Raw genomic sequence first — 25,927 nt, 5'->3', positions numbered from 1 at the left:
CATTCTCTATTGTCTTTTGAGCTCCCTAAAGTGTCTCACCTGCATCTCGACCTGCTCCTTCTGTTCCTCTCCCTGGCTCAAGAGGAAGCCTTCCACCAGGGCCACCGCCTGGGAGCTGGTCTCTGCTCCACACTCCCGCACCCAGCTCTCCATCTCTGGGGGCAGGAGAGCCAGGAACTGCTCCAGAACCACCAGGTCCAGCATCTGGGCTTTGGTGTGCTTTTCTGATCTCAGCCAGCGCCTGCAAAAGTCATGGAGTCGGCTGCAAAGTCCTCGGGGACCCTCAGCCTCCCGATATTGGATGAAATTCCAGGGCTGAACTTCTGAAGGGAGGATGGTTTCCTCCTCCAGGATCTCCTGCCTGGTCCTTGTCCAGAGCTTCCCAGGCTGAGCAGCTGAAGGGCCTTTTCTGGCTCCCTCCTTTCCCAAAGGTTGTGTCTCCATCCTTTCCCTCTCCTGCAGAGCAACTCCAAATGGCTTCAAGGATTCTTCTGGGTCTCCAGATGCCTTTTCCTTCACAGGATCATTTCTGGAGCCTCAGGACTCTGATCCCTCCAAGTGACTCCGCTCTTTTTTTCCCAGCAACAGAAAATTTTGCCTTGCAAAGATTTCAAATGGCTTCAAGTTTCTGTATCTGAGATGGGAAGAAAAATAATTAGAATTAGAAAGAGGATTCTAGCAATTAAACAACCTTCACCCAACCTGCCTGGAGCCCCAAGCAGCTCATCCCAGCGCAGGGCCGGAAAGGAGGCAGCTGGAGAGGCCGCCCCGCTTCTCTCCCCCTCCGGAGACAGGATGGGGCCCTCGGGGAGCCTGGTGCGAATCCTGCCTCCTCCTCGCCCGGCTTCTCTCCTCTCCTGCTGGGCCTCCGCAAGGCCGACCCTCCCCTCCCCCCCCTCGGGCTCTTCGCATGGAGAGGGCGGCTGGGGAACATGGGACCCGGGGTTGAAGCCGGAGGAGGGCCGGGCGGGGGTCTCTCCCTCCTCCGCCTCCCTTTGCCTGGGAAGAGCCCCCAACTCACCCGGAGAACCTCTGGATCTCCCCGCGCCAGACTCTCCCGCAGCCTCTCCGCCTCTTGCGGAGCCCCAGGGGTTAAGGAGAGCGAGTGCGGCCTCCTAGAGCGGCAAGCCCTTGTGATGTCATTTCCTTCCTAGTCTCCTCTGGAAAGGCAGTTGTGACGTTTACCCTCCAGTGGACCAATGGGGAAGCGCATGACGTTACCGTCTCGTAGGAGAGGACGCCCCCTGGTGGATTAGGGGCAAAGTGCCAGGATTGTAGAAAGGGCGGGAAAGAGGAGCGCGTCTGAGGGGAAGGAAGAGGGCGGGAATGATGGGCTTGGGAGTAGGGGGAAAGGCCCCTCTCCATGGCTTCCTGGCAGACAAAAGGCTTCGACGTTTCCAGAGTCTGCGCTTTCTCGATCTTCTTCTCTTTCCTGTCCAGGAACCGTTTGTGGAGATGGAGAAAAATCACTTTGGAGTATTTGAACTCACTTCCCTCAAGAACAGCTAACATCAAAACAGCTAACATCAAAAACATCATTAAAAAAGGACAACAAAGAATGTTCTTTCTGCGCCAACTCAGTAAGCTCAAACTGCCCAAGGAGCTGCTGATCCAATTCTACAGAGGAATTATTGAGTCTGTCATTTGCACCTCTAGAACTGTCTGGTTCGGTTCTGCAACCCAACAAGAAAAACACAGACTTCAGAGGATAATTAGAACTGCAGAAAAAATAATTGCTACCAACCTGCCTTCCATTGAGGACCTGTATACTGCACGAATCAAGAAGAGGGCCGTGAAAATATTTGCAGATCCCTTGCATCCTGGACATAAACTGTTTCAACTCCTACCCTGAAAACGACGCTATAGAGCACTGCACACCAGAACAACTAGACACAAGAACAGTTTTTTCCCGAAGGCCATCACTCTGCTAAACAAATAATTCCCTCAACACTGTCAGACTATTTACTGAATCTGCACTACTATTAATCGTTTCATAGTTCCCATCACCAATCTCTTTCCACTTATGACTGTATGACTATAACTTGTTGCTGGCAATCCTTATGATTTATATTGATATATTGATCATCAATTGTGTTGTAAATGTTGTACCTTGATGAACGTATCTTTTCTTTTATGTACACTGAGAGCATATGCACCAAGACAAATTCCTTGTGTGTCCAATCACACTTGGCCAATAAAATTCTATTCTATTCTATTCTATTCTATTCTATTCTAACAGCCACCCTGAAGGCTGGGCAGAGATTAGAGACGGCCTCAAAACGGCCCAAATCCTGCCAGAAACAGCCGGTCAGTCAGAAGAGAAGGACCAGGAGGCTCTCTGGGAAACACAGCTTGTGTCTTGCGGTTGTTGAGAACTTTGGTCTTAAGTGAAAGAAGATGGAACACAAGCAGGGAAGCCACAATCTGGAAAAATGGAGATTTCTGTCAATTTTTATTTTTTAATTCACTACATACAGCTGCCTTTCCCAAATCGTGACGCTCAGCCTCACAACGGAGGACCTTGGGCGATCCGTCTCTTGTGCCTGCTGAATGACGCTGAAGAAAAAGAACAGTCAGAGTGGGCAGAAGACGAGGACCAGGAACCTCTCTTGGAACTTGTGTGTCTTGGGATTGTTGCAAATTGCAGCACAAAGTGGGGAAAGATAAACCATTTGTCTGAAGTGGTGTAGTTTCCTGCCTAAGCAGGGGGTTGGACTAGAAGACCTCCAACTTCCTTCCAACTCTGCACCTCCGGCCCCGTCCCTGCAAGCCAGGTGCCAGCTGTTCTAAGAAAGTTAACATAACATAACAACAGAGTTGGAAGGGACCTTGGAGGCCTTCTAGTCCAACCCCCTGCCTAGGCAGGAACCCTACACCATCTCAGTCAGATGGTTATCCAACATTTTCTTAAAAATTTCCAGTGTTGGAGCATTCACAACTTCTGCAGGCAAGTCGTTCCACTTATTAATTGTTCTGTCAGGAAATTTCTCCTTAGTTCTAAGTTGCTTCTTTCTTTGATCAGTTTCCACCCATTGCTTCTTGTTCTACCCTCAGGTTCTTTGGAGAACAGCCCGACTCCCTCTTCTTTGTGGCCCTCGAGATATTGGAACACAGCTATCATGTCTCCCCTAGTCCTTCTTTTTATTAAACTAGACATACCCAGTTCCTGCAACCGTTCTTCATATGTTTTAGCCTCCAGTCCTCTAATCATCTTTGTTGCTCTTCTCTGCACTCTTTCTAGTCTCAACATTGTGCTGTTTTTTTTTACGGACTAAGTTTCCTCCTACCTACTTGGGCTTGGGTCACAACAGGAAGCATCAAAAAAGGAAAATTGAGCATAGAGGCTACAGTATTCCTTAAAAAAAATAAGGATATTCAGATAGTCCTAGACTTACAACAGTTCATTCAGTGACCATTCGAAGTTATAGCAGATTGAAAATCTCGGCTTATGACTGTTGTTCACACTTGCAACTGTTGCAGTATCTTTATGGTCACGTGATCAAAATTCAGTCGCTTGGCAGCTGACTCGTATTTATGACAGTCGCAGTGCCCCAGGTCACGTGATCCCCTTTTGCAACCTTCTCGCAAGCAAAATCAAGGGGGAAACCAGATTCACTTAACAACCGTGTTATTAATAACCTCTGTGATTCACTTAAAAACCATGGCAAGAAAAGTCATAAAATGGGGCAAAACTCACTTAACAAATGTTTCACTTAACAACAGAAATGTTGATCTCAATTGCGGTCACAAGTCCAGGACTACATCTACATTGTTGGGCGTGTAGCAATTTTTGTTCATGGGGGTTTATATTTCTTTCAATTCTATTTCCCTTTACAGAACAGAATAGAATGTCAGGGTTTCAAGTAATACCCTCAACGAAAGAAAACTCTTGAGGCTTGGATTTCCTCAAAGTCACATTTTATTAGAGATGTCATATTGGCACATCTGGGGAAACGGGCTTTCCGGTCCCACCGGAAGTTGTCAAATGGGCTGTTTTCAGCCTCCCAGGGAGGCCCTGGAGCCAGGTGAGAAAGAAAAACGGGCCCAATGGGCCATCACATGCCAGAAGCGGGGGAGGGGATTGCATGGGATGCATAGAATTATGCGTGTGGGCATGCTTGTGTGTGACACCCCTCCACCCGCCTGGCACGCAATGGCAAAAAGGTTAGCCATCAGTGGTCTAGACCAGGGGTCCCCAACATTCTGGATCTCAGGGACCATCAAGTTCGTAATTTCAAATCCCATGGACCACTAATACGAATCCAAAGCGCCGCTTGCTGAAGCACCTGGACTCCCAGTGATGGGATGGAGTCCTTCAGGCACTTTCCCTTCTCTCTTTTTCTCTTTCTCCCCATCTCCCGTCTCTCTCCACCTCCCCTCTCTCTCCCATTCTTTGTCTCTCATTCTCTCATCTTTCTCTCTCTCCCTTTTTCTCTCATTCTTTCTCTCTCTCTCTCTCTCTCTCTTCCACTCTTTCTCTCATTCTTTTTCCCCTGTTAGATTGGACACAGTCTTCAGGCAGTCTACATCAGGCGCAGGCAAAGTCCATGAACATGGAATGTTTTATGACTAACTTTCTACCGCTTCAACAACCCCTCCCAACTCAGTTAAAATATGTGGCAGTTAAGAAGCAAAAGAAAATTGCCTTCCAAAGCTGACACTCCCCTCTTCTTTGTGGCAACCCCTGAGATATTGGAACACAGCTATCATGTCTCCCCTAGTCCTTTTTATTAAACTAGACATACCCAGTTCCTGCAACCGTTCTTCATGTTTTAGCCTCCAGTCCTCTAATCATCTTTGTTGCTCTTCTCTGCACTCTTTCTAGTCTCAACATTGTGCTGTTTTTTTTTACGGACTAAGTTTCCTCCTACCTACTTGGGCTTGGGTCACAACAGGAAGCATCAAAAAAGGAAAATTGAGCATAGAGGCTACAGTATTCCTTAAAAAAAATAAGGATTTTCAGATAGTCCTAGACTTACAACAGTTCATTCAGTGACCATTCGAAGTTATAACGGAATTGAAAATCTCGGCTTATGACTGTTGTTCACACTTGCAACTGTTGCAGTATCTTTATGGTCACGTGATCAAAATTCAGTCGCTTGGCAGCTGACTCGTATTTATGACAGTCGCAGTGCCCCAGGTCACGTGATCCCCTTTTGCAACCTTCTCGCAAGCAAAATCAATGGGGAAACCAGATTCACTTAACAACCGTGTTATTAATAACCTCTGTGATTCACTTAAAAACCATGGCAAGAAAAGTCATAAAATGGGGCAAAACTCACTTAACAAATGTTTCACTTAACAACAGAAATGTTGATCTCAATTGCGGTCACAAGTCCAGGACTACATCTACATTGTTGGGCGTGTAGCAATTTTTGTTCATGGGGGTTTTATATTTCTTTCAATTCTATTTCCCTTTACAGAACAGAATAGAATGTCAGGGTTTCAAGTAATACCCTCAACGAAAGAAAACTCTTGAGGCTTGGATTTCCTCAAAGTCACATTTTATTAGAGATGTCATATTGGCACATCTGGGGAAACGGGCTTTCCGGTCCCACCGGAAGTTGTCAAATGGGCTGTTTTCAGCCTCCCAGGGAGGCCCTGGAGCCAGGTGAGAAAGAAAAACAGGCCTAATGGGCCATCACATGCCAGAAGCGGGGGAGGGGATTGCATGGGATGCATAGAATTATGCGTGTGGGCATGCTTGTGTGTGACACCCCTCCACCCGCCTGGCACGCAATGGCAAAAAGGTTAGCCATCAGTGGTCTAGACCAGGGGTCCCCAACATTCTGGATCTCAGGGACCATCAAGTTCGTAATTTCAAATCCCATGGACCACTAATACGAATCCAAAGCGCCGCTTGCTGAAGCACCTGGACTCCCAGTGATGGGATGGAGTCCTTCAGGCACTTTCCCTTCTCTCTTTTTCTCTTTCTCCCCATCTCCCGTCTCTCTCCACCTCCCCTCTCTCTCCCATTCTTTGTCTCTCATTCTCTCATCTTTCTCTCCCTTTTTCTCTCATTCCTTCTCTCTCTCCCCTTCTCTCTCTCTCTTCCACTCTTTCTCTCTCATTCTTTTTTCCCCTGTTAAGATTGGACACAGTCTTCAGGCAGTCTACATCAGACGCAGGCAAAAGTCCATGAACATGGAATGTTTTTATGACTAACTTTCTACCGCTTCAACAACCCCCTCCCAACTTCCCCAGTTAAAATATGTGGCAGTTAAGAAGCAAAAAGAAAATTGCCTTCCAAAGCTGACACTCCCCCTCTTTCCCATTCATTATATCATCTTTCTCTCCCCCTTTCTCTCATTCTTTCTCTCTTCCCACTCTCTCTCTCTCCCACTCTTTCTCTCATTTTCTCTCTCTCTCTCCTTCCCACTCATTCTCATCTCTTTCTCTCCCCCTTCCACTCATTCTCTCTCCCCCACTTTTTCTCTCTCCCCCTCCCACTCATTCTCATTCTCTCTCCCCCACTTTCTCTCATTCTCGTTCTTTCTCTCCCCCCCACTCATTCTCTCTCCCTCTCATTCTTTCTCTCCCTCTTCTGTTTCTCTCTCTCCCCACTCTCATTCTCTCTCCCCTCTCATTCATTCTCTCTCCCCCACTCTTTTTCTCTCATTATTTCTCTCCCTCCTGTTTCCCCCTTTCTCTCTCCCACACTCTCATTCTCTTTCTCTCCCCACTCATTCTCATTCTCTCCCTCTCCCATTCATTCTCTCTCCCCCACTCTTTTTCTCTCATTATTTCTCTCCCTCCTGTTTCCCCCTTTCTCTCTCCCACACTCTCATTCTCTTTCTCTCTCCCCCCCAACTCTTTCTCATTCTGATTCTCTCTCTCTCTGATTATCTCTTTCTGTCTCTCATTCCGATTCTCTCTCATTCTCTCTGATTCTCTCTCTCTCTCTCTCTCTCATTCTCTCTCTCTCACTCTCTGATTCTCTCTCATTCTCTGCGCATCCCTTTCAGAGCCAGGTGGCTTCGAGCAAGAGCTGTGAAGAGAGCGCCCCTCCGGACAACATCCCCAGGGAAGCGGGCAAGCCAGTCGGCGGAGCACTCTGAGTTTTCCCTCCAGCTGAGTAATCAGCCCAGAGACTCTGGGAGGAGGAGGAGGCGGGAAGAAGGGGGCAGAGTACTCCGGGAAAACAAGGCATGCCAGGAAGGACCGTTGCCTGCTGCGCCGACCTCAGAAAATTAAGGTGGGGGCATCAATATTTAATACAAGTCATTCCCCTTTGGGGGCCCCCACACTTCTTCCAAAAAGGCGGTGCTCTCTCTCTCTCATTCTCTCTCTCTTATTCTCTCTCATTCTCTTTCTGTCTCTCATTCTCTCTCATTCTGATTCTGTCTCTCTCTCATTCTCTTTCTCATTCTCTCTTTCATTCTGTCTTTTTCTCTATTTCATTTTGTGCGGCATCAGCATTCCGCCTTGGTATATTTGCACCAGCCAGTGGAGCAAAGCAGCCCTTGTCTGCTGCCACTTGGGACTCAGAGCTGTAAATGACGCCTGATCAGGGGAGCAGCCAGATTTTGCTCTCCATTGTGGATGCCAGACCCGTACCCTGCAAGGTCTCCCACGCCATTTCAGCGAGCGCTCCTGGAGAAACGAGAGCTTGCAAGGGGCCAATCTGGCATCTACAATAGAGAGCAAAATCCGGCTGCTCCCCAGACCAGTCGCCATTTCAGTTCCAAGTCTCAAGCGGCAGGAGATGAGGGCTGCTTTGTGCAAACCAGCTGGGCAAATATACAGAGGCGGAATACTGATGCTGCGCAAGTGCAAGTAGTGCTTCGCTCCCACAGCTTCCAGCCATGGCAATCTCTGCTTCGGCCCGCTTGCGCCACAGTTCCTCCACCAGGCTGCACCGGCAAAAATACAAAGATTTCTCCACGGACCACCAAAATTTTCTCGCGGACCACCGGTTGGTGACTGCTGGTCTACACCATTTCAGGAACTATTGATCTTCCTATTTCAGTCAAGTGACTATCCAGTCTCTTCTTAAAAACATCCAGGATGAAGCAACCACAATGTCTGAAGGAAAGCTGTTTCACTGGTTAAATGTCTTTACTGTAAGGAAGATCCTTGTTAATTCAAAATTGCTTCTCTCAATTATTTTGAATGCGTTGTTTCTTATCCTACCCTCTGGCGTTTTGGAAAATAAACTGACCCCCTCCTCTTTGTGGCAGCCTCTCAAGTACTGGAATATTGCTATCATGTCACTCCCAATCCTCCTTTTCTCTAGATTAGCCAAACCAAAATTCTGCAATCGTTCTTCATATGTTTTAGTCTGCAGGTCTTTAATCAGCCTACTGCTCTTCTCTGTACTTTTTTCCAAAGTCTCACCATCTTTTTTGTAATTTGAGGACCAAAACTGGATGCAGTATTCCAGGTGTGGTCTTACTAAGGTTTTATAGAGCAGGACTAATACTTCATGTGATTTTGATTCTATGCTTCTGTTTATACAACGAAGAATTTTATTAGCTTTTTCGGCTGCTGCTGCACACAGGTAACTCATCCATTCAGACTCCAAGGTCCTTCTCACAGTTTTTGACCCAGGTTTCAGGTACTCTTTTTTCTGCCCAGGTGTAAAACAGGTTCTGAAAGGTTCTGGAGAACCGATAGTGGAAATTTTGAGTAGTTCGGAGAACCGGTAAATATCACCTCTGGCTGACCCCCGAGTGGGATGCGAATAGAGATTTTACAATATCCTTCCCCCAGAAGTGGGGAGGTAATGGGATTTTGCAGTATCCTTCTGCCATGCCCACCAAACCACGGCCACAGAACCAGTAGTAAAAAAAAATTAGATTTCACCACTGGATTCAACCTTATCTCATTTAGATCAGAAAGACACAATATGCATATACATGGTGAGGCACTGGCTAGAATACAGTACTACAGGCTAATTGCCCACAGCCAGGAGTTTCATTTGGACAGGCTCATGGTTGATTCAGATTTTCATCCTTCTGAGGTCAGTAAAATGAGGATGCTGGGGACCATATACTGACTTTGTAAACTGCTTAAAGAGTATTGTAAAGCATTTTGGAGTAGTATATAAGTCTAAGTGGAATTACTATTGTTATATAGTTTCTCACAAGCATGGATCCATTTATGAGAAGAAAGACCTCCACTTTGAGCAAAGCACTTTCCACACTCCATGCATTTATACGGCTTCTCCCCTGTGTGTATCCATTTGTGTATTCTTAGGCTACTGTTATGAGCAAAGGTCTTTCCACACTCCATGCATTTATATGGTTTCTCCCCTGTATGGATCCTTTTATGTATTCTTAGGCCACTGTTACGAGCAAAGGTCTTTCCGCACTCCATGCATTTAAATGGCTTTTCCCCTGTGTGGATCACCTTATGTGAAATAAGATGACCTCTTCGAGCAAAGGTCTTTCCACACTTCATGCATTTATAGGACTTTTCTCTTGTGTGGAGTTTATTGTGGTTACTGAGTCCACTGCTACACGTAAACGTTTTCCCACACTCCATGCATTTATACGGCTTCTCCCCTGTGTGGATCCTTTTATGTATTCTTAGGCCACTGTTACGAGCAAAGACCTTTCCGCACTCCATGCATTTATACGGCTTCTCCCCGGTGTGGATCACCTTATGGCGAATAAGATGACCTCTTCGAGCAAAGGTCTTTCCACACTCCATGCATTTAAATGGCTTCTCCCCTGTGTGGATCATCTTATGGCGAATAAGATGATCTCTTTGAGCAAAGGTCTTTTCACACACCATGCATTTATATGGCTTCTCCCCTGTGTGGATCCTCTTATGGCGAATAAGATGACCTCTTCGAACAAAGGTCTTTCCACACTCCATGCATTTCAATGGCTTTTCCTCTGTGTGGATCACCTTATGACGAATAAGATGACGTCTTTGAGCAAAGGTCGTTCCACACTCCATGCATTTATACGGCTTCTCCCCTGTGTGGATCCTTTTATGTATTCTTAGGCCACTGTTATGAGCAAAAGTCTTTTCACACTCCATGCATTTAAATGGCTTTTCGCCTCTGTGGATCCTCCTATGGGAAATAAAATGACCTCTTTGAGCAAAGGTCTCTCCACACTCCATGCATTTACAGGACTTTTCTCTTGTGTGTAGTTTATTGTGCTTACTAAGTCCACTGCTATGCGTAAATGTTTCCTCACACTCCATGCATTTATACGGCTTCTCCCCTGTGTGTATCCGTTTGTGTATTCTTAGGCTACTGTTTTGAGCAAAGGTTTTTCCGCACTCCATGCATTTAAATGGCTTTTCCCCTGTGTGAATCCTCTTATGGGAAATAAGATAACCTCTTTGAGCAAAGGTCTTTCCACACTCCATGCATTTAAATGGCTTTTCCCCTGTGTGGATCACTTTGTGGCGAATAAGATCCCCTCTTTTTGCAAAGGTTTTTCCACACTCCATGCATTTAAATGGCTTTTCCCCTGTGTGAATCCTCTTATGGGAAATAAGATGATCTCTTCGAGCAAAGGTCTTTCCACACTCCATGCATTTAAATGGCTTTTCCCCTGTGTGGATCACTTTGTGGCGAATAAGATCTCCTCTTTGAGCAAAGGTCTTTCCACACTCCATGCATTTAAATGGCTTTTCCCCTGTGTGGATCATTTTGTGCATAGTAAGTGCTTTACTATAAGCAAAGGTCTTTCCACACTCCATGCATTTATACGGCTTCTCCCCTGTGTGGATCATTTTGTGCATAGTAAGTGCTTTACTATAAGCAAAGGTCTTTCCACACTCCATGCATTTATACGGCTTCTCCCCTGTGTGGATCCTCTTATGGGAAGTAAGATTACTTCTTTGAGCAAAGGTCTTTTCACACTCCATGCATTTATACGGCTTCTCCCCTGTGTGGATCCTCTTATGGGAAGTAAGATTACTTCTTTGAGCAAAGGTCTTTTCACACTCCATGCATTTATACGGCTTCTCCCCTGTGTGGATCCTCTTATGGGAAGTAAGATTACTTCTTTGAGCAAAGGTCTTTCCACACTCCGTGCATTTATAGGACTTTTCTCTTGTGTGTAGCTTATTGTGCTTACTGAGTCCACTGCTATGCGTAAATGTTTCCTCAGACTCCATGCATTTGTACGGCTTCTCCCTTGTGTGGATTCTCTTATGGGAAATAAGATTACCTCTTTGAGCAAAGGTCTTTCCACACTCCATGCATTTATACGGCTTCTCCCCTGTGTGGATCGTCTTATGGCGAATAAGATTACCTCTATGAGCAAAGGTCTTTCCACACTCCATGCATTTATACGGCTTCTCCCCTGTGTGGATCCTCTTATGGCGAATAAGATTACCTCTATGAGCAAAGGTCTTTCCACACTCCATGCATTTATACGGCTTCTCCCCTGTGTGGATCCTCTTATGGGAAATAAGATGACCTCTTCGAGCAAAGGTCTTTCCACAATCCATGCATTTAAATGGTTTTTTCCCTGTGTGGATCATTTTGTGGATAGTAAGTACATTACTATAAGCAAAGGTCTTTCCATACTCCATGCATTTATACGGTTTCTCTCCTGAGTGGATCCTTTTATGGGAAATAAGATTACTATGTCTTCTGAACCTGTTACCAGGCTCTCTGCATTTGTATAGCTTCTCCCCAGTGTGAATCCTTTCATGGGAAGTAAGTTGCCTGCTTGTTCTAAAACATGTTCCACATTCCAAACATTGATAAGGCTTCTCTTTTGCGTCAATCATTTTTTGAGGTGTAAGGAATTTATTTCCAAGAGAAGGCATGAATGTCACATTGTAACTTTTTCCGTTGTGTCTTCTTATATCATCTTCTCCTTCGTTTTGGCTTAAATAGTGTTCTTTTACTAGTAATTTAGCTTTGATTGGCTTCAAACTTTTCCCAATATATTTTTTCCTTATTTTCTCCTGTTCGGCATGAAAGTTTTGTATTGGAGCATCAGTGGAAGATGAGCTTTCCTGATTCCTATCATTTGACTGGTTTCCATCATGGGTTTCTAATTCCATTCGAATTCCAAACTTCTCTGTTCCATCTTTAGCATTGATCACTTGGAATAGTTCACAGGAATCTTGATTCTTCTGACTATTATTACCTTCAAAGCAAAAGAGAAATGAAAATGATAACAAGGTTAGAGAAGAAGATCAAACCGTAGGAAGTCAAGTGAATTTCCTTCTGAATTTTTCCAAAATTCCGTTATATTTTATGTTTGCATGCTTACAGTGGTGTGATATAGACAGAATGATTTCTATATTCATGAGTCCTGAAAGCTTTGAAAATATCTAGAAAACATCTCTTTCTTTACAACCGTCTATATATGTGCAAATCTCAAACAAAATCTGTTTTGAGTCATGGAATAATCAGGGGAAACATCCAAGGAGGAATAAGGAGAAAAGAAGATTTATTGGGGTGGGTTAATTTCGACAGAGACCTGAGAGAACTGAAACAATTTTGAAACAAGCTCTTTCTTCCCAAGTGTATCTTGGAGCAGCTGCTCCATGGCGTCTGTTTGTCTGGCAGGCAGGACTACCACTCGGCTCGTTCCTTGATCCCAGGGATGAGACTTTGGAGCGAAGTCCCTTGCTTGAAGCCTCCCATTAGCTTGTAAATGTCTTTGCACTGAGACTGGAAAGGTTGGGAGGCTTCAAGAATGACTATTTCGCTGCCCCAAAGTACTCATCGGTTAGCAAGGGCATTTTGGCCGGATCTGGTACAGGCTTCCGTTTGCAGAGAACGGAGGCCTAAACTACTTTAGTGTGAGATCACACAAGACGAGAAGTGCAAGATCTCACACTAATTATCTTGCGGGATCTCACACTGCAGTACTTTAGTCCTGTGTTCCCTACAAACTGAGGACTGCACGAGATCCAGGGCAAAAGTCTTTGAAAACAAAGAGGCCTTCCCTTTGTTTCGAAAGCATTTTGTCCTGGAGCTTGTGCCGGCCTTGGTTAGCAGAGAAAAGAGGCCTATAGCAGTGTAATGCCAGTTCATGTGAGATGACTAGTGCCAGATTTCCCACTATTGATCTTGTGTATCTCTCACTACTTTAGGCGTCTGTATGCACCCAAGCAGGCAAAGGAACCGACAGCTCGCTCCATCCCCGTAAAGTAAGTCCCAGCCAGTTGGGGTGGGGGTACATGTTGCAACGCCTCTGCTCTCATTTGTAAGTGTGAATGACGGCCGTGGTGCTGTAACATTTATAATTTCAGGACTGAGTCTTAAGTACTTGGGAGACAGTTAGGTCATAACTTGGAATGGTCACTTAGTGAACTGTCGTAACTGAGGGATCACCTGTACCCTACGATGCTCTGAGGCACACTTCAAGAGGCCTTCGTTCTTGAATTGGAGTGGGAGAATCCTCCTCCATGGCCTGAGCATGAAAGTTCTGTTCTCACACAATTTGGGGAGGTTTCAGAGGACAAATAACATATGATCTCCAGAGGATACATAAAAGAACACTCCATTCTTTTCATCCTCCACAGATAAGTTCAAATAGAAATGGAAAAATACAGATAAGGAATGGCCCAAAAGCATCTAAGCAAAGAGACACTGACTCTAAACTTCCTGGGGTACCAGAAGGCCAGATACTTTCTTTTTCCTTTCCAGGAGATGATATCTGATTATAGTTAGTTTTTATTAAAAAAACACTAATCTGTCTTCTTGAACTCTCTGATTGGGGACTAGAAAACTCTTACCCAGAGAGACCACGTTCCGATGGTTTTCAAGCATGACTTCCGAATGCAGCGCTTTCTGGGCAGGATCCAGCTGAGACCATTCCTCCTCAGAGAAATACACAGCCACCTCCTCGAAGGACACAAGACTCTCCTGAACATGGAAAAAAAGAACAGAACAGGAGGATTCGCATGATCTCTTCATAACATAACATAACAAAACATAATAACAGAATAACAGAATTGGAAGGGACCTTGGAGGCTTTCTAGTTCAACCCCCTGCCAAGGCAGGAAACCCTACACCATTGCAGACAAATGGCTATCCAACATTTTCTTTAAAATTTCCAGTGTGGGAGCATTCACAACTTCTGCAGGCAAGTTGTTCCACTTATTGATTGTTCTAACTGTCAGGAAATTTCTCCTTAGTTCTAAGTTGCTTCTCTCCTTGATTAGTTTTCACCCATTGCTTCTTGTTCTACCCTCAGGTGCTTTGGAGAACAGCCCGACTCCCTCTTCTTTGTGGCAACCCCTGAGATATTGGAACACTGCTATCATGTCTCCCCTAGTCCTTCTTTTCATTAAACTAGACATACCCAGTTCCTGCAACCGTTCTTCATATGTTTTAGCCTCCAGTCCCCTCATTACCTTGGTTGCTCTTCTCTGCTCTCTTTCTAGAGTCTCAAGATCTTTTTTACATCGTGGCGACCAAAACTGAATACAATATTCCAAGTGTAGCCTTACCAAGGCATTATAAAGTGGTATTAACACTTCATGTGATCTTGATTCTGTCCCTCTGTTTATGCAGCCCAGAACTTTATTTGCTTTAAAATCATCAATGATTTAGACAAGGGGGTTGAAGGGGAATTCATCAAATTTGCAGACAAGACCAAAGTGGAAGGAATACCAACACTCCAGGAGATAGGCTTGAGATATAGAAGAACTGACAGATTGGCACCTTCTAACAAAATGAAATTCAATGCTGAGAAATGTAATGTGCTACATTTAGGAAAGAAAAACCAAATCCACTGGCACAGAATAGGTGATACCTGGCTCAAAAGTAGTAAGTGGAACAGGGATCTTGGAGTCCTAGTGGACAATCGTTTAAACATGAGCCAGCAGTGTGCTACAGTTGCCCAAAAACACCCAACAGAATCATAGGCTGCATCAAGAGGGGGATAGAATCAAGATCACATGAAGTGTTAGTACCACTTTATAATGCCTTGGTAAGGCCACACTTAGGAACATTGCATCCAGTATTGGTTGCCATGATGTAAAAAAGATCCTGAGACTCTAGAACAGGGGTGTCCAAACTTGGTCCCTTTAAGACTTGTGGACTTCAACTCCCAGAGTCCCTCAGCCAGCTTTGCTCTGGGAGTTGAAGTCCACAAGTCTTAAAGGGACCAAGTTTGGACACCCCTGCTCTAGAAAGAGAGCAGAGAAGAGCAACCAAGATAATGAGGGGACTGGAGGCTAAAACATACGATGAACGATTGCAGGAACTGGACATGGCTACTCTAGTGAAGAGAAGGACCAGGGGAGACACAATAGCAGCGTCCCAATATTTGAGGAACTGCCACAGAGAGGAGGTGGTCAAACTATTTTCCAAAACACCCGAAGGCCAGACAAGGAATAATGGATGGAAACTGAACAAGGAGAGGTTCAACCTGGAAATAAGGAGACTTTTTTTGACAGTGAGAGCAATCAACCAATGGAAGAGACGTTTCCTTCAGAAGTTGTGGGAGCTTCATCACTGGGAGCTTTCAAGAAGAGACTAGACTGCCAACTGTCAGAAATGGTGTAGGGTGGTTGGACTAGATGACCTACAAGGTCCCTTCCAACTCTGTTAATCTGTACCTTATGAGGTTGAATTAATTACCAAAAAAAAGGTGGTCCAGCAGTTCATACCACTGTGAAAAGTTTATTCCTAATTGTTGAAGAACTTTAAAAGTGCTTCTTGTAAAGGCAACGTTGGAGGAGCACCTAGCAGAATAAGATAACCAGAGGAAGCTGTGTTGACTGACAGCAACTTCAACCTGCTATTCTGCTGTCCATGTTGTGGAAGGGCACAAAAATAATCCAGTCCAAACAAGGGGGGAAATAGAAGGAGAGAGCACTCTGCACACCCACTTCACTTCCTGAAGGGAGAATAGAAATCGAATAATTTTTCCCTTTCTTACTTGATTTAGGGGTTCAACCGCTGTTTGATCGCCATCATAAAAATCAGAAAATTTCATTCTTTGTTTCTCTGTAAGGAATAAATAATTTCAAAATAAATAATTGTTTTATTTATTTATTTTAGACAATTTAAATGCTGCCTATCTGCACATGGCGACTTACAAAAACCCATATTAAAATAATCAAACTAATAAAAGGAGACTTATATAATACATTAAAATAATAAAATCACTCCCACCCCCTGCACTGGCGACAGCACCACATAGGAGCCATTTAATGGGCTCATCCCGCTCTGGGTTCCCCAGGCCCGCTGGCAGAACCAGGTCTTCAACGCCTTCCAGAAGAGCGCTAGAGTGGGAGCCATTCTAATCTGTCGGGGGATGATGTTCCAGAGAGGGAGCTCCCACGGAGAAGGCCCTTCTTCTGGGTCTCACCAGGTGTGTCTTCCTAGGAGATGGGACACACAACATTCCCTGCCTCCACACTCTAGTGGGTTGGGCAGATGTAACCAGTAAGAGATGGTCCCTCACATAACCTGGTCCCAAGCCATGAAGGGCTTTAAAGGTGACAACCAGCACCTTTAATTGCACCGGGAAGCAAATTGGCAGCCAATGCAGCTCCTAGAGGAGACACTTGTGCTCACTGGGGTCTGCACAAAGCCATAGGTCCGTGGTAAATAAAGCCATCCTCGTTTGTGATCTTATCCAAGAGGGGGGTGTGGACCTGATGGGCATTACGGAGACCTGGTTGGGCACGGAAGGGGGAGTTCCCCTGGTGGAAATGTGCCCACCAGGTTTCCGTGCATTGCATCAGCCGAGGGCCCAGGGTAGGGGGGGGTGGCGGTTGTTATCAACGAGAGTCTAGAACCAAGGGAGACCACTGTACCACAGATAGCCGGATGTGAATCCCTCTTTGTGAAGTGGGGCCTGGGGAGGCAGGTGGGCTTGCTGATCACATACCTGGCTCCTTGCTACGTGACAGCAGCCCTGCCCGAGCTGCTGGATGTAATCGCTGGGATGGCGGTTGAGACCCCCAGACTTATGGTCATGGGAGATTTCAACCTGCCATCGGTGGGTGAGGAGTCCATGGCAGCTCGGGAGTTCATGGCTTCCATGACGGCCCTGGACCTGACCCAGTTAGTGACGGGTCCCACTCACATCGGGGGAAACACTCTGGACTTGATTTTCGACTCTGGACAGTGATTGAATGATCTGGAATTAGGGGATATAGTTATTAAACCCTTGTCATGGTCAGATCATTCTCTCCTTCAACTCGACTTTCGAACCGCCGACCCTCAGCGCAGGGAGATGGGACCGTTCACTGGTTCCGTCCCAGGCGCCTGATGGACCCGGAGAGGTTCCAGATGGAGCTTGGGCCACTACCTGAGGACTTGGCCTGCGGCTCGACTGGGGACCTTATCGCTGCCTGGGAAGGGGTGGCGGCGGGGGCTCTGGATCAGGTCGTGCCTTTGCGGCCTCTGACTCGGCGCCGCTCTCGATTAGCTCCTTGGTATTCCAAGGAGCTGAGAGAGATGAAGCGCCGGAGAAGACGCCTGGAGAGTAATTGGAGGGCCACCCGCTCCGAATCTGACCGGACACTAGTGCGGTCTCAAATTCAGACCTATCTGGTGGCGATGAAGGTGGCAAAACGGGAGTATTTTTCCACCCTCATTGCATCTGCAGATAACCGCCCAGCCGCCCTGTTTCGGGTGACTCGCTCCCTTATTCATCAGGGAGCGTTGGAAGATCCCCTGCAGGGGCGAGCTGAGGAGTTTGTACAGTATCTGCAAGATAAAATCGCTCAGATTCGGGAAGAGTTGGATGCAGATTGGGTAGGGCCGGGCGAGATGGCGGAGGCTCGTCTTGATGTTTCCATCTGGGATGAGTTTGATTCTGTGACTCCTGAGGACATAGACAGGATACTGGGGGGGGGGGCTGAATGCGGCCACATGTTTATTGGACCCGTGTCCCTCCTGGTTGGTGCTGGCCACCCAGGAGGTTACACGTGACTGGCTTCAGGGAATTGTTAATGCTTCTTTGATGGAGGGTGTTTTCCCTTCCGCCTTGAAAGAAGCGGTGGTGAGGCCCCTCCTCAAGAAGCCTTCCCTGGATCCAGCCATTTTATCTAATTATCAGGTGACCCGCTCCCTCCTACATCAGGGGCGTTGGAAGATCCTGCAGGCGAGCTGAGGAGTTTGTACAGTATCTGCAAGATAAAATCGTTCAGCCGGGATGGGTTGGACCAAGATTGCGGTGATCGGTGAGATGTTCGAGGTGGTCTTGGCGATATTGTTTGGGATGAGTTTGACCCTGTGGCTCCTGAGGACATGGACAGGTTGCTGGGTAGGCTGAATGCCACCACATGTTTACTGGACCGTGCCTCCTGGCTGGTGCTGGCCACCCAGGAGGTTACACGTGACTGGCTTCAGGAATTGTTAATGCTTCTTTGATGGAGGTGTTTTCCTTCCGCCTTGAAAGAGGCGGTGGTGAGGCCCCTCCTCAAGAAGCCTTCCCTGGACCCGGCTGTTTTAGGTAACTATCGTCCGGTCTCCAACCTTCGCTTCATGGCGAAGGTTGTAGAGAGTATGGGGGGATATCAGTTTCCCTTGCACCTGGGTGAAACTGTCTATCTTGACCCGTTCAGTCGGTTTCCGGCCCGGTTACAGCACAGAGACGGCCTTGGTCGCGTTGGTGGATGATCTCTGGAGGCCAGGGATGAGGTTGCTCCTCTGCCCTGGTCCTATTAGACCTCTCAGCGGCTTCGATACCATCGACCATGGTATCCTGCTGCGCGGTTGGAGGATTGGGGTGGGAGGCACCGTTTATCGGTGGTTCTCCTCCTATCTCTCCGACTGCTCTGATGACAGGGGCAGAGGTCGACTCCGGGCGCCTCACTTGTGGGGTGCCACAGGGGTCGATTCTCTCGCCCTCCTGTTTAACATCTACATGAAGCCGCTGGGTGAGATCATCAGTGGTTTCGGTGTGAAGTATCAGCTGTCGGATGACACCCAGCTGTACTTTTCTACACGGACCACCCCAGCGAAGCTATCAGTGCTGTCCGGTGTCTGGAGGCCGTCGGTCTGGATGGGGAGAAACAGGCTCAAGCTCAATCCCGCCAAGACAGAGTGGTTGTGGATGCGGCATCCCGGTACAGTCAGCAATCGCGGCTGACCATCGGTGGCGAGTCATTGGCCCCGATGGAAAGGTCCGCAACAGGCGTCCTCCTGGATGAGCGGCTGTCTCTAGAAGACCATTTGACGGCCGTCTCAGGAGCGTTCTACCAGGTTCGCCTGATCCGCCAGTTGCGCCCTTTCTGGACGGGATGCCTATGCCTGTCCTCACTCTGGCGTCTGCCTGGATTACTGCAATGCTCTCTACATGGGGCTCCCTTGAAGGGCATCCGGAGGCTGCAGTTAGTCCAGAAGCGGCTGCGGGTGATAGATGGAGCCCTCGTGGCTCCCGTATAACACCATCCTGCGCAGACTGCACTGGCTACCTGTGGCCTTCGGGTGCGCTTCAAGGTCTTGGTGACCACCTTTAAAGCGCTCCATGGCATTGGGCGGGTTACGGGACCGCCTACTGCTACCAAATACCTCTCACCGACCGTGCGCTCTCACAGAGAGGTCTCCTCAGTGCCGTCAGCAAGGCAATGTCGTCTGGCGGCCCAGGGCAAGGGCCTTCTCTGTGGGGCTCCCACTGGAGACGAACTTCCCCGGACTCCGCCAGCTTCGGACCTTGGACCTTCCGCATGCTTAAAACATATTTATTTAATTGTGCAGGACTGAGCTAGGTTTTAAATTCATGGGTTTTAATTGGGTTCTATTTGTATATTTTAATTAACGGGCTTTCAAATAAGTTTCTTAATTGTTTTTATTCTGTATTTATATTTATATGTTTTTAAATGCCTGTGAACCGCCCTGAGTCCTTCGGGAGATAGGGCGGTATATAAATACGATTAATAAATAAATAAATAAATAAATAAATAAATAAATAAATAAATTATCGTCCTGTCTCCAACCTTCGCTTCATGGCGAAGGTTGTTGAGAGTGTGGTCGCACGACAGTTCCCTCAATACCTGGATGAAACTATCTATCTAGACCCATTCCAGTCCGGCTTCCGGCCCGGTTACAGCACAGAGACGGCCTTGGTCGCGTTGGTTGATGATCTCTGGAGGGCTCGGGACAGGGGTTGTTCCTCTAGTCCTATTAGATCTCTCGGCGGCTTTCGATACCATCAACCATGGTATCCTGCTGCGACGGCTCAGGGGGATGGGAGTGGGTGGCACCATTTATCGGTGGTTCTCCTCCTATCTCTCCGACCGGTCGCAGACGGTGTTGGCAGGAGGGCAGAGATCGACGCCAAGGCGCCTCCTATGTGGGGTGCCACAGGGGTCGGTCCTCTCGCCTCTTCTCTTCAACATCTATATGAAGCCACTGGGTGAGATCATCCGTGGCTTTGGTGTGAGTTGTCATCTGTACGCTGGTGACACCCAGTTGTACATATCCACCCCAGGCCACCCCAAATTGACGTCATGTCCTGGTGTCTGGAACTATCTGGATGGGGAGGAACAGACTTCAGCTCAATCCCTTGAAGACCGAGTGGCTGTGGATGCCACCTTCCCGCTACTGGCAGCTTACTCCATTGGTGAGTATTGGGGGCGAGTCATTGGCCCCACAGAGAATCTAACAGGCGTCCTCCTGGATGCACTGTCTCTTGAAGATCATTTGACGGCCGTCGCCAGGGGGGCTTTTTATCAGGTTCGCCTGATCCGCCAGTTCCGTCCCTTTCTGGACTGGGTTTCTCTGCGCACAGTCACCCATGCCCTCGTTACATCTCGCCTGGACTACTGCAATGCTCTCGACATGGGGCTCCCTTGAAGAGCATCCGAAGCTCAAATGGTCCAGAATGCGGCTGCGGGTGATAGAGGAGTACCTCGTGGCTCATATAACACCTCTCCTGCGCGGACTGCACTGGCTCCCGGTGGTCTTTCGAGTGCAATTCAAGGTGTTGGTTACCACCTTTAAAGCACTCCATGGCTTAGGACCAGGCTATTTACGGGACCGCCTACTGCCACAAACAGCTTCCCACCGACCTGTGTGCTCCCGGGTGCCGTCGGTGAAACAATGTCGACTGGCGACCCCCAGGGGGAGGGCCTTCTCTGTGGGAGCTCCTGCCCTCTGGAATGAGCTGCCTCCGGGGCTTCGCCAACTCCAACTTCCGCCGTGAGCTGAAGACTCTTTTATTCCATCGAGCTGGGCTAGCCTGATTAAGTAATTTTAAATGGGGTTTTAGTTTTTTGTATTATTTAGTTTTTTAATATTTTTGACCACTATTTACATAAATTTCTAGTCTGTTTTTAACGTGTATTTATTGTATCCTTTAAATTGGCTGTTAACCGCCCTGAGTCCTTCGGAGAACGGCGGTATATAAATGCAATCAATAAAGTAAATAAATAAATAAATAAATAATAAAATAAATAAAATAAAATAAAATAAAATAAAATACTGGCCGCTGCATTTTGCACCAACTGGAGCTTCCGTAGAGCGTGTTCCAATAGTCAAGAATGGAAGTGACTAGGACATGAGTGACTGAGTAGGGATTGTCAGCCCAGGAAGGGGTGTAACTGGTGCCCAACCCGTCGTTGCGCAAAGGCCCTCCTGGACACAACCGCCACCTGCTCTTCAAGCAGGAGTCGTGAGTCTAAAAGAAAACCCAATTCACACAGGGTCTGTTTGGGTAGTGCCATCCCATCCAAGACCAGAGGTGGCAATTCTCCCTTGGCCAACAAACCCCAAACCCAGAGCCACTCGGTTGTGCCAGGCTTTAGTTTCAACCCGTTGCTCCCCATCCAGCTCCTAACAGCCTCCAGGCACTGCAAGAGGGAGGACACAGCATCGTTTAACCCACCATGAGCCGAGACATACAGCAAGATATCTCAGTCCATGCTGGCAGATGATCTTACAAAGCAGTTTCATATCAATATTGAAGAGGAGCGGAGAGAATACCGAGCCCCGCGGAACCCCGCAAAGCAGTGGACAAGGGCTGAATCTCTCCCCTCCTATCAACACTGACTGAGAGCAGCTGCAGAGGAAGGAAGTGGGCCAGAATAGCACAAGGCCTCCCACTCCCATCCCCCGAAGCCACCCCAGGAGAGTACCATGCATGTATCTTCCCTAGGATCCTGCCCTGTCTACTTCCTCAGGAGCAACAGGGTGAAACCATTCCCAGATAATAAAGGGGCTTCGACTGGACAAGGAACTACGCCAGTATCCAACTGGGAACAAAGTCGAGCAATTTTATCTTTCAAAAAAAGCACCAATTCCTCGGCAGGCCCCTTCAGGTGGAGCACAATCTCCCCTTCCCAGGAAGAGGCTCACCTAAAGAGGGTCCTGGGCGATTATCTGAAGATGCAATTTGTCTGGAGAACTATAAATAGGGAGGTATCGTGTAGAAGAAGAGAGGCGAAGGTAAGACAGATGGGTAATCATAGGATCTTCAATTACCTCCTGAGGTGTCCTGACTTTGATCCTCCCAAGGATCCTCCTAAAAATAGCTCCTGAGGGAGTTGATGGTTCTTCTTTCCTCAGGATCTCTGATCTCCACAGTGCAGCACTTCAATAGGAAGGAAGGAAAAGCAGAATTAAAATACATCACACACGTAAAGTGGATTCCTATATTGAACACAACCTCAAAGCCCCAATATCCATCAGTGTGTTGGTGAGAAAACAATGGAACAATGTCCTACAAGAATAGTTGGGACATCTCCACCTATTATGAATGTCAGAGAACTTTGGGAAGGAGGGGTGAAGCATTCAAACACATTCTCTATTGTCTTTTGAGCTCTCACCTGCATCTCGACCTGCTCCTTCTGCTCTTCCACCTGGCTCAGGAGGAAGCCTTCCACCAGGGCCACCGCCTGGGAGCTGGTCTCTGCTCCACACTCCCTCACCCAGCCCTCCATCTCTGGGGGAAGAAGAGCCAGGAACTGCTCCAGAACCACCAGGTCCAACATCTGGGCTTTGGTGTGCTTTTCTGATCTCAGCCATCGCCTGCAAAAGTCATGGAGTCGGCTGCAAAGTCCTCGGGGACCCTCAGCCTCCCGATATTGGATGAAGCTCCAGGGCTGAACTTCTGAAGGGAGGATGGGTTCCTCCTCCAGGATCTTCTGCCCAGTCCTTGTCCAGAGCTTCCCAGGCTGAGCAGCTGAAGGGCCTTTTCCGGTTCCCTCCTTTCCCAAAGGTTGTGTCTCCATCCTTTCTCTCTCCTGCACAGCAACTCCAAATGGCTCCAAGGACTCTTCTGGGTCTCCAGATGCCTTTTCCTTCACGGGACCATTTCTGGTGCCTCAGGACTCTGATCCCTCCAAGTTATTTATTTTTTCCCAGCAAGAGAAAAGTTTGCCTTGCAAAGATTACAAATGGCTTCAAGTTTCTGTATCTGAGATGGGAAGAAAAATAATTAGAAAGAATTAAAAAGTGGAATTCAGCCACTGAACAACCTTCACCCAACCTGCCTGGAGCCCCGAGCGGCTCATCCCAGCGCAGGGCCGGGAAGGAGGCAGCTGGAGAGGCCGCCCCGCTTCTCTCCCCCTCCTGAGACAGGACGGGGCCCTCGGGGAGCCTGGTGCGAATCCTGCCTCCTCCTCGCCCGGCTTCTCTCCTCTCCTGCTGGGGCTTCCCAAGGCCGACCCTCCCCTCCCCCCCCTCGGGCTCTTCGCATGGAGAGGGCGGCTGGGGAGCATGGGACCCGGGGTTGAAGCCGAAGGAGGGCCGGGCGGGGGTCTCTCCCTCCTCCGCCTCCCTTTGCCCGGGAAGAGCCCCCAACTCACCCGGAGAACCTCTGGATCTCCCCCCGCCAGACTCTCCCGCAGCCTCTCCGCCTCTTGCGGAGCCCCAGGGGTTAAGGAGGCAGTGCGTCCTAGAGCGGCAAGCGTTTGTGATGTCATTTCCTTCCTAGTCTCTGGAAAGGCAGTTGTGACGTTCACCGCCCAGTGGACCAATGGGGAAGCGCATGACGTTACCGTCTCGTAGGAGAGGACGCCCCCTGGTGGATTAGGGGCAAAGTTCCAGGATTGAAGAAAGGGCGGGAAAGAGGAGCGCGTCTGAGGGGAAGGGAGAGGGTGGGAATGATGGGCTTGGGAGTAGGGGGAAAAGCCCCTCTCCATGGCTTCCTGGCAGACAAAAGGCTTCGACGTTTCCAGAGTCTGCGCTTTCTCGATCTTCTTCTCTTTCCTGTCCAGGAACCGTTTGTGGAGATGGAGAAAAATCACTTTGGAGGATTTGAACTCACTTCCCTCAAGAAGAACCGCCCTAAAAGCTGGGCAGAGATTAGAGAAGGCCTCAAAACGGCCCAAATCCTGCCAGAAACAGCCGGTCAGTCAGAAGAGAAGGACCAGGAGGCTCTCTGGGAAACACAGCTTGTGTCTTGCGGTTGTTGAGAACTTTGGTCTTAAGTGAAGGAAGATGGAACACAAGCAGGGAAGCCACAATCTGGAAAAATGGAGATTTCTGTCAATTTTTATTTTTTAATTCAATACATACAACTGCCTTTCTCAAATCGTGACGCTCAGCCTCACAACGGAGCACCCTGGGCGATCCGTTTCCTGTGCCTGCTGAATGACGCTGAAGAAAAAGAACAGTCAGAGTGGGCAGAAGACGAGGACCAGGAACCTCTCTTGGAACCTGTGTGTCTTGGGATTGTTGCAAATTGTAGCACAAAGTGGGGAAAGATAAACCATTTGTCTGAAGTGGTGTAGTTTCCTGCCTAAGCAGCAGGTTGGACTAGAAGACCTCCAACTTCCTTCCAATTCTGCACCTCCAGCCCCGTCCCTGCAAGCCAGGTGCCACCTGTTCTAAGAAAGTTAACATAACATAACAACAGAGTTGGAAGGGACCTTGGAGGCCTTCTAGTCCAACCCCCTGCCTAGGCAGGAACCCTACACCATCTCAGTCAGATGGTTATCCAACATTTTCTTAAAAATTTCCAGTGTTGGAGCATTCACAACTTCTGCAGGCAAGTCGTTCCACTTATTAATTGTTCTGTCAGGAAATTTCTCCTTAGTTCTAAGTTGCTTCTTTCTTTGATCAGTTTCCACCCATTGCTTCTTGTTCTACCCTCAGGTGCTTTGGAGAACAGCCCGACTCCCTCTTCTTTGTGGCAACCCCTAAGATACTGGAACACAGCTATTAAGTCTTCCGTAGTCCTTCTTTTCATTAAACTAGACATACCCAGTTCCTGCAACTGTTCTTCATATGTTTTAGCCTCCAGTCCTCTAATCATCTTTGTTGCTCTTCTCTGCACTCTTTCTAGTCTCAACATTGTGCTGTTTTTTTTTACGGACTAAGTTTCCTCCTACCTACTTGGGCTTGGGTCACAACAGGAAGCATCAAAAAAGGAAAATTGAGCATAGAGGCTACAGTATTCCTTAAAAAAAATAAGGATTTTCAGATAGTCCTAGACTTACAACAGTTCATTCAGTGACCATTGAGCTATAGCAGATTGAAAATCTCGGCTTATGACTGTTGTTCACACTTGCAACTGTTGCAGTATCTTTATGGTCACGTGATCAAAATTCAGTCGCTTGGCAGCTGACTCGTATTTATGACAGTCACAGTGCCCCAGGTCACGTGATCCCCTTTTGCAAACTTCTCACCAGCAAAATCAATGGGGAAACCAGATTCACTTAACAACCGTGTTACTAATAACCTCTGTGATTCACTTAAAAACCGTGGCAAGAAAAGTCATAAAATGGGGCAAAACTCACTTAACAAATGTTTCACTTAACAACAGAAATGTTGATCTCAATTGCGGTCACAAGTCCAGGACTACATCTACATTGTTGGGCGTGTAGCAATTTTTGTTCATGGGGGTTTTATATTTCTTTCAATTCTATTTCCCTTTACAGAACAGAATAGAATGTCAGGGTTTCAAGTAATACCCTCAACGAAAGAAAACTCCTGAGGCTTGGATTTCCTCAAAGTCACATTTTATTAGAATAGAATAGAATAGAATAGAATGGAATTTTATTGGCCAAGTGTGATTGGACACACAAGGAATTTGTCTTGGTGCATATGCTCTCAGTGTACATAAAAGAAAAGATACGTTCATCA

General features: G+C 47.5%; 2 protein-coding genes and 1 pseudogene across 4 annotated transcripts; all 3 read right to left on the bottom strand.

The window, feature by feature from the left end:
- The window catches only part of LOC131192684 (zinc finger protein 708-like), a 31,557-nt pseudogene extending 29,342 nt beyond the window's left edge, over positions 1-2,215 (bottom strand).
- On the bottom strand, positions 7-23,715 carry LOC131193682 (zinc finger protein 24-like). Its single transcript, XM_058174142.1, has 2 exons — positions 23,647-23,715; positions 7-634 (listed from the first exon to the last, which is right to left on the bottom strand). The coding sequence occupies exon 2, from the start codon at positions 442-444 to the stop codon at positions 7-9; it is 438 nt and encodes a 145-aa protein (XP_058030125.1). The 5' UTR covers positions 445-634; positions 23,647-23,715.
- LOC131192658 (zinc finger protein 493-like) lies at positions 6,729-22,349 on the bottom strand. Of its 3 annotated transcripts, none has more exons than XM_058172014.1 (4): positions 22,322-22,349; positions 15,822-15,889; positions 13,669-13,798; positions 6,729-12,068 (listed from the first exon to the last, which is right to left on the bottom strand). In XM_058172014.1, exons 2-4 carry the CDS (start codon positions 15,876-15,878, stop codon positions 9,052-9,054), a joined length of 3,204 nt encoding a protein of 1,067 aa, XP_058027997.1. In that variant the 5' UTR covers positions 15,879-15,889; positions 22,322-22,349; the 3' UTR covers positions 6,729-9,051. The 3 variants fall into 3 exon arrangements, with proteins under 3 accessions (XP_058027997.1, XP_058027998.1, XP_058027999.1); XM_058172015.1 differs by lacking the exon at positions 22,322-22,349 and adding an exon at positions 19,894-20,319; XM_058172016.1 differs by lacking the exon at positions 22,322-22,349 and adding an exon at positions 16,779-16,898.
- Positions 23,716-25,927: the final 2,212 nt, after the last annotated feature.

The sequence above is a fragment of the Ahaetulla prasina genome, chromosome 2, assembly GCF_028640845.1.
Source record: "Ahaetulla prasina isolate Xishuangbanna chromosome 2, ASM2864084v1, whole genome shotgun sequence".
Classification (NCBI taxonomy): Eukaryota; Metazoa; Chordata; class Lepidosauria; order Squamata; family Colubridae; genus Ahaetulla; species Ahaetulla prasina.
Note: the sequence above shows the minus strand (reverse complement) of the source record. Positions and strands in the feature narration are given on the sequence as shown.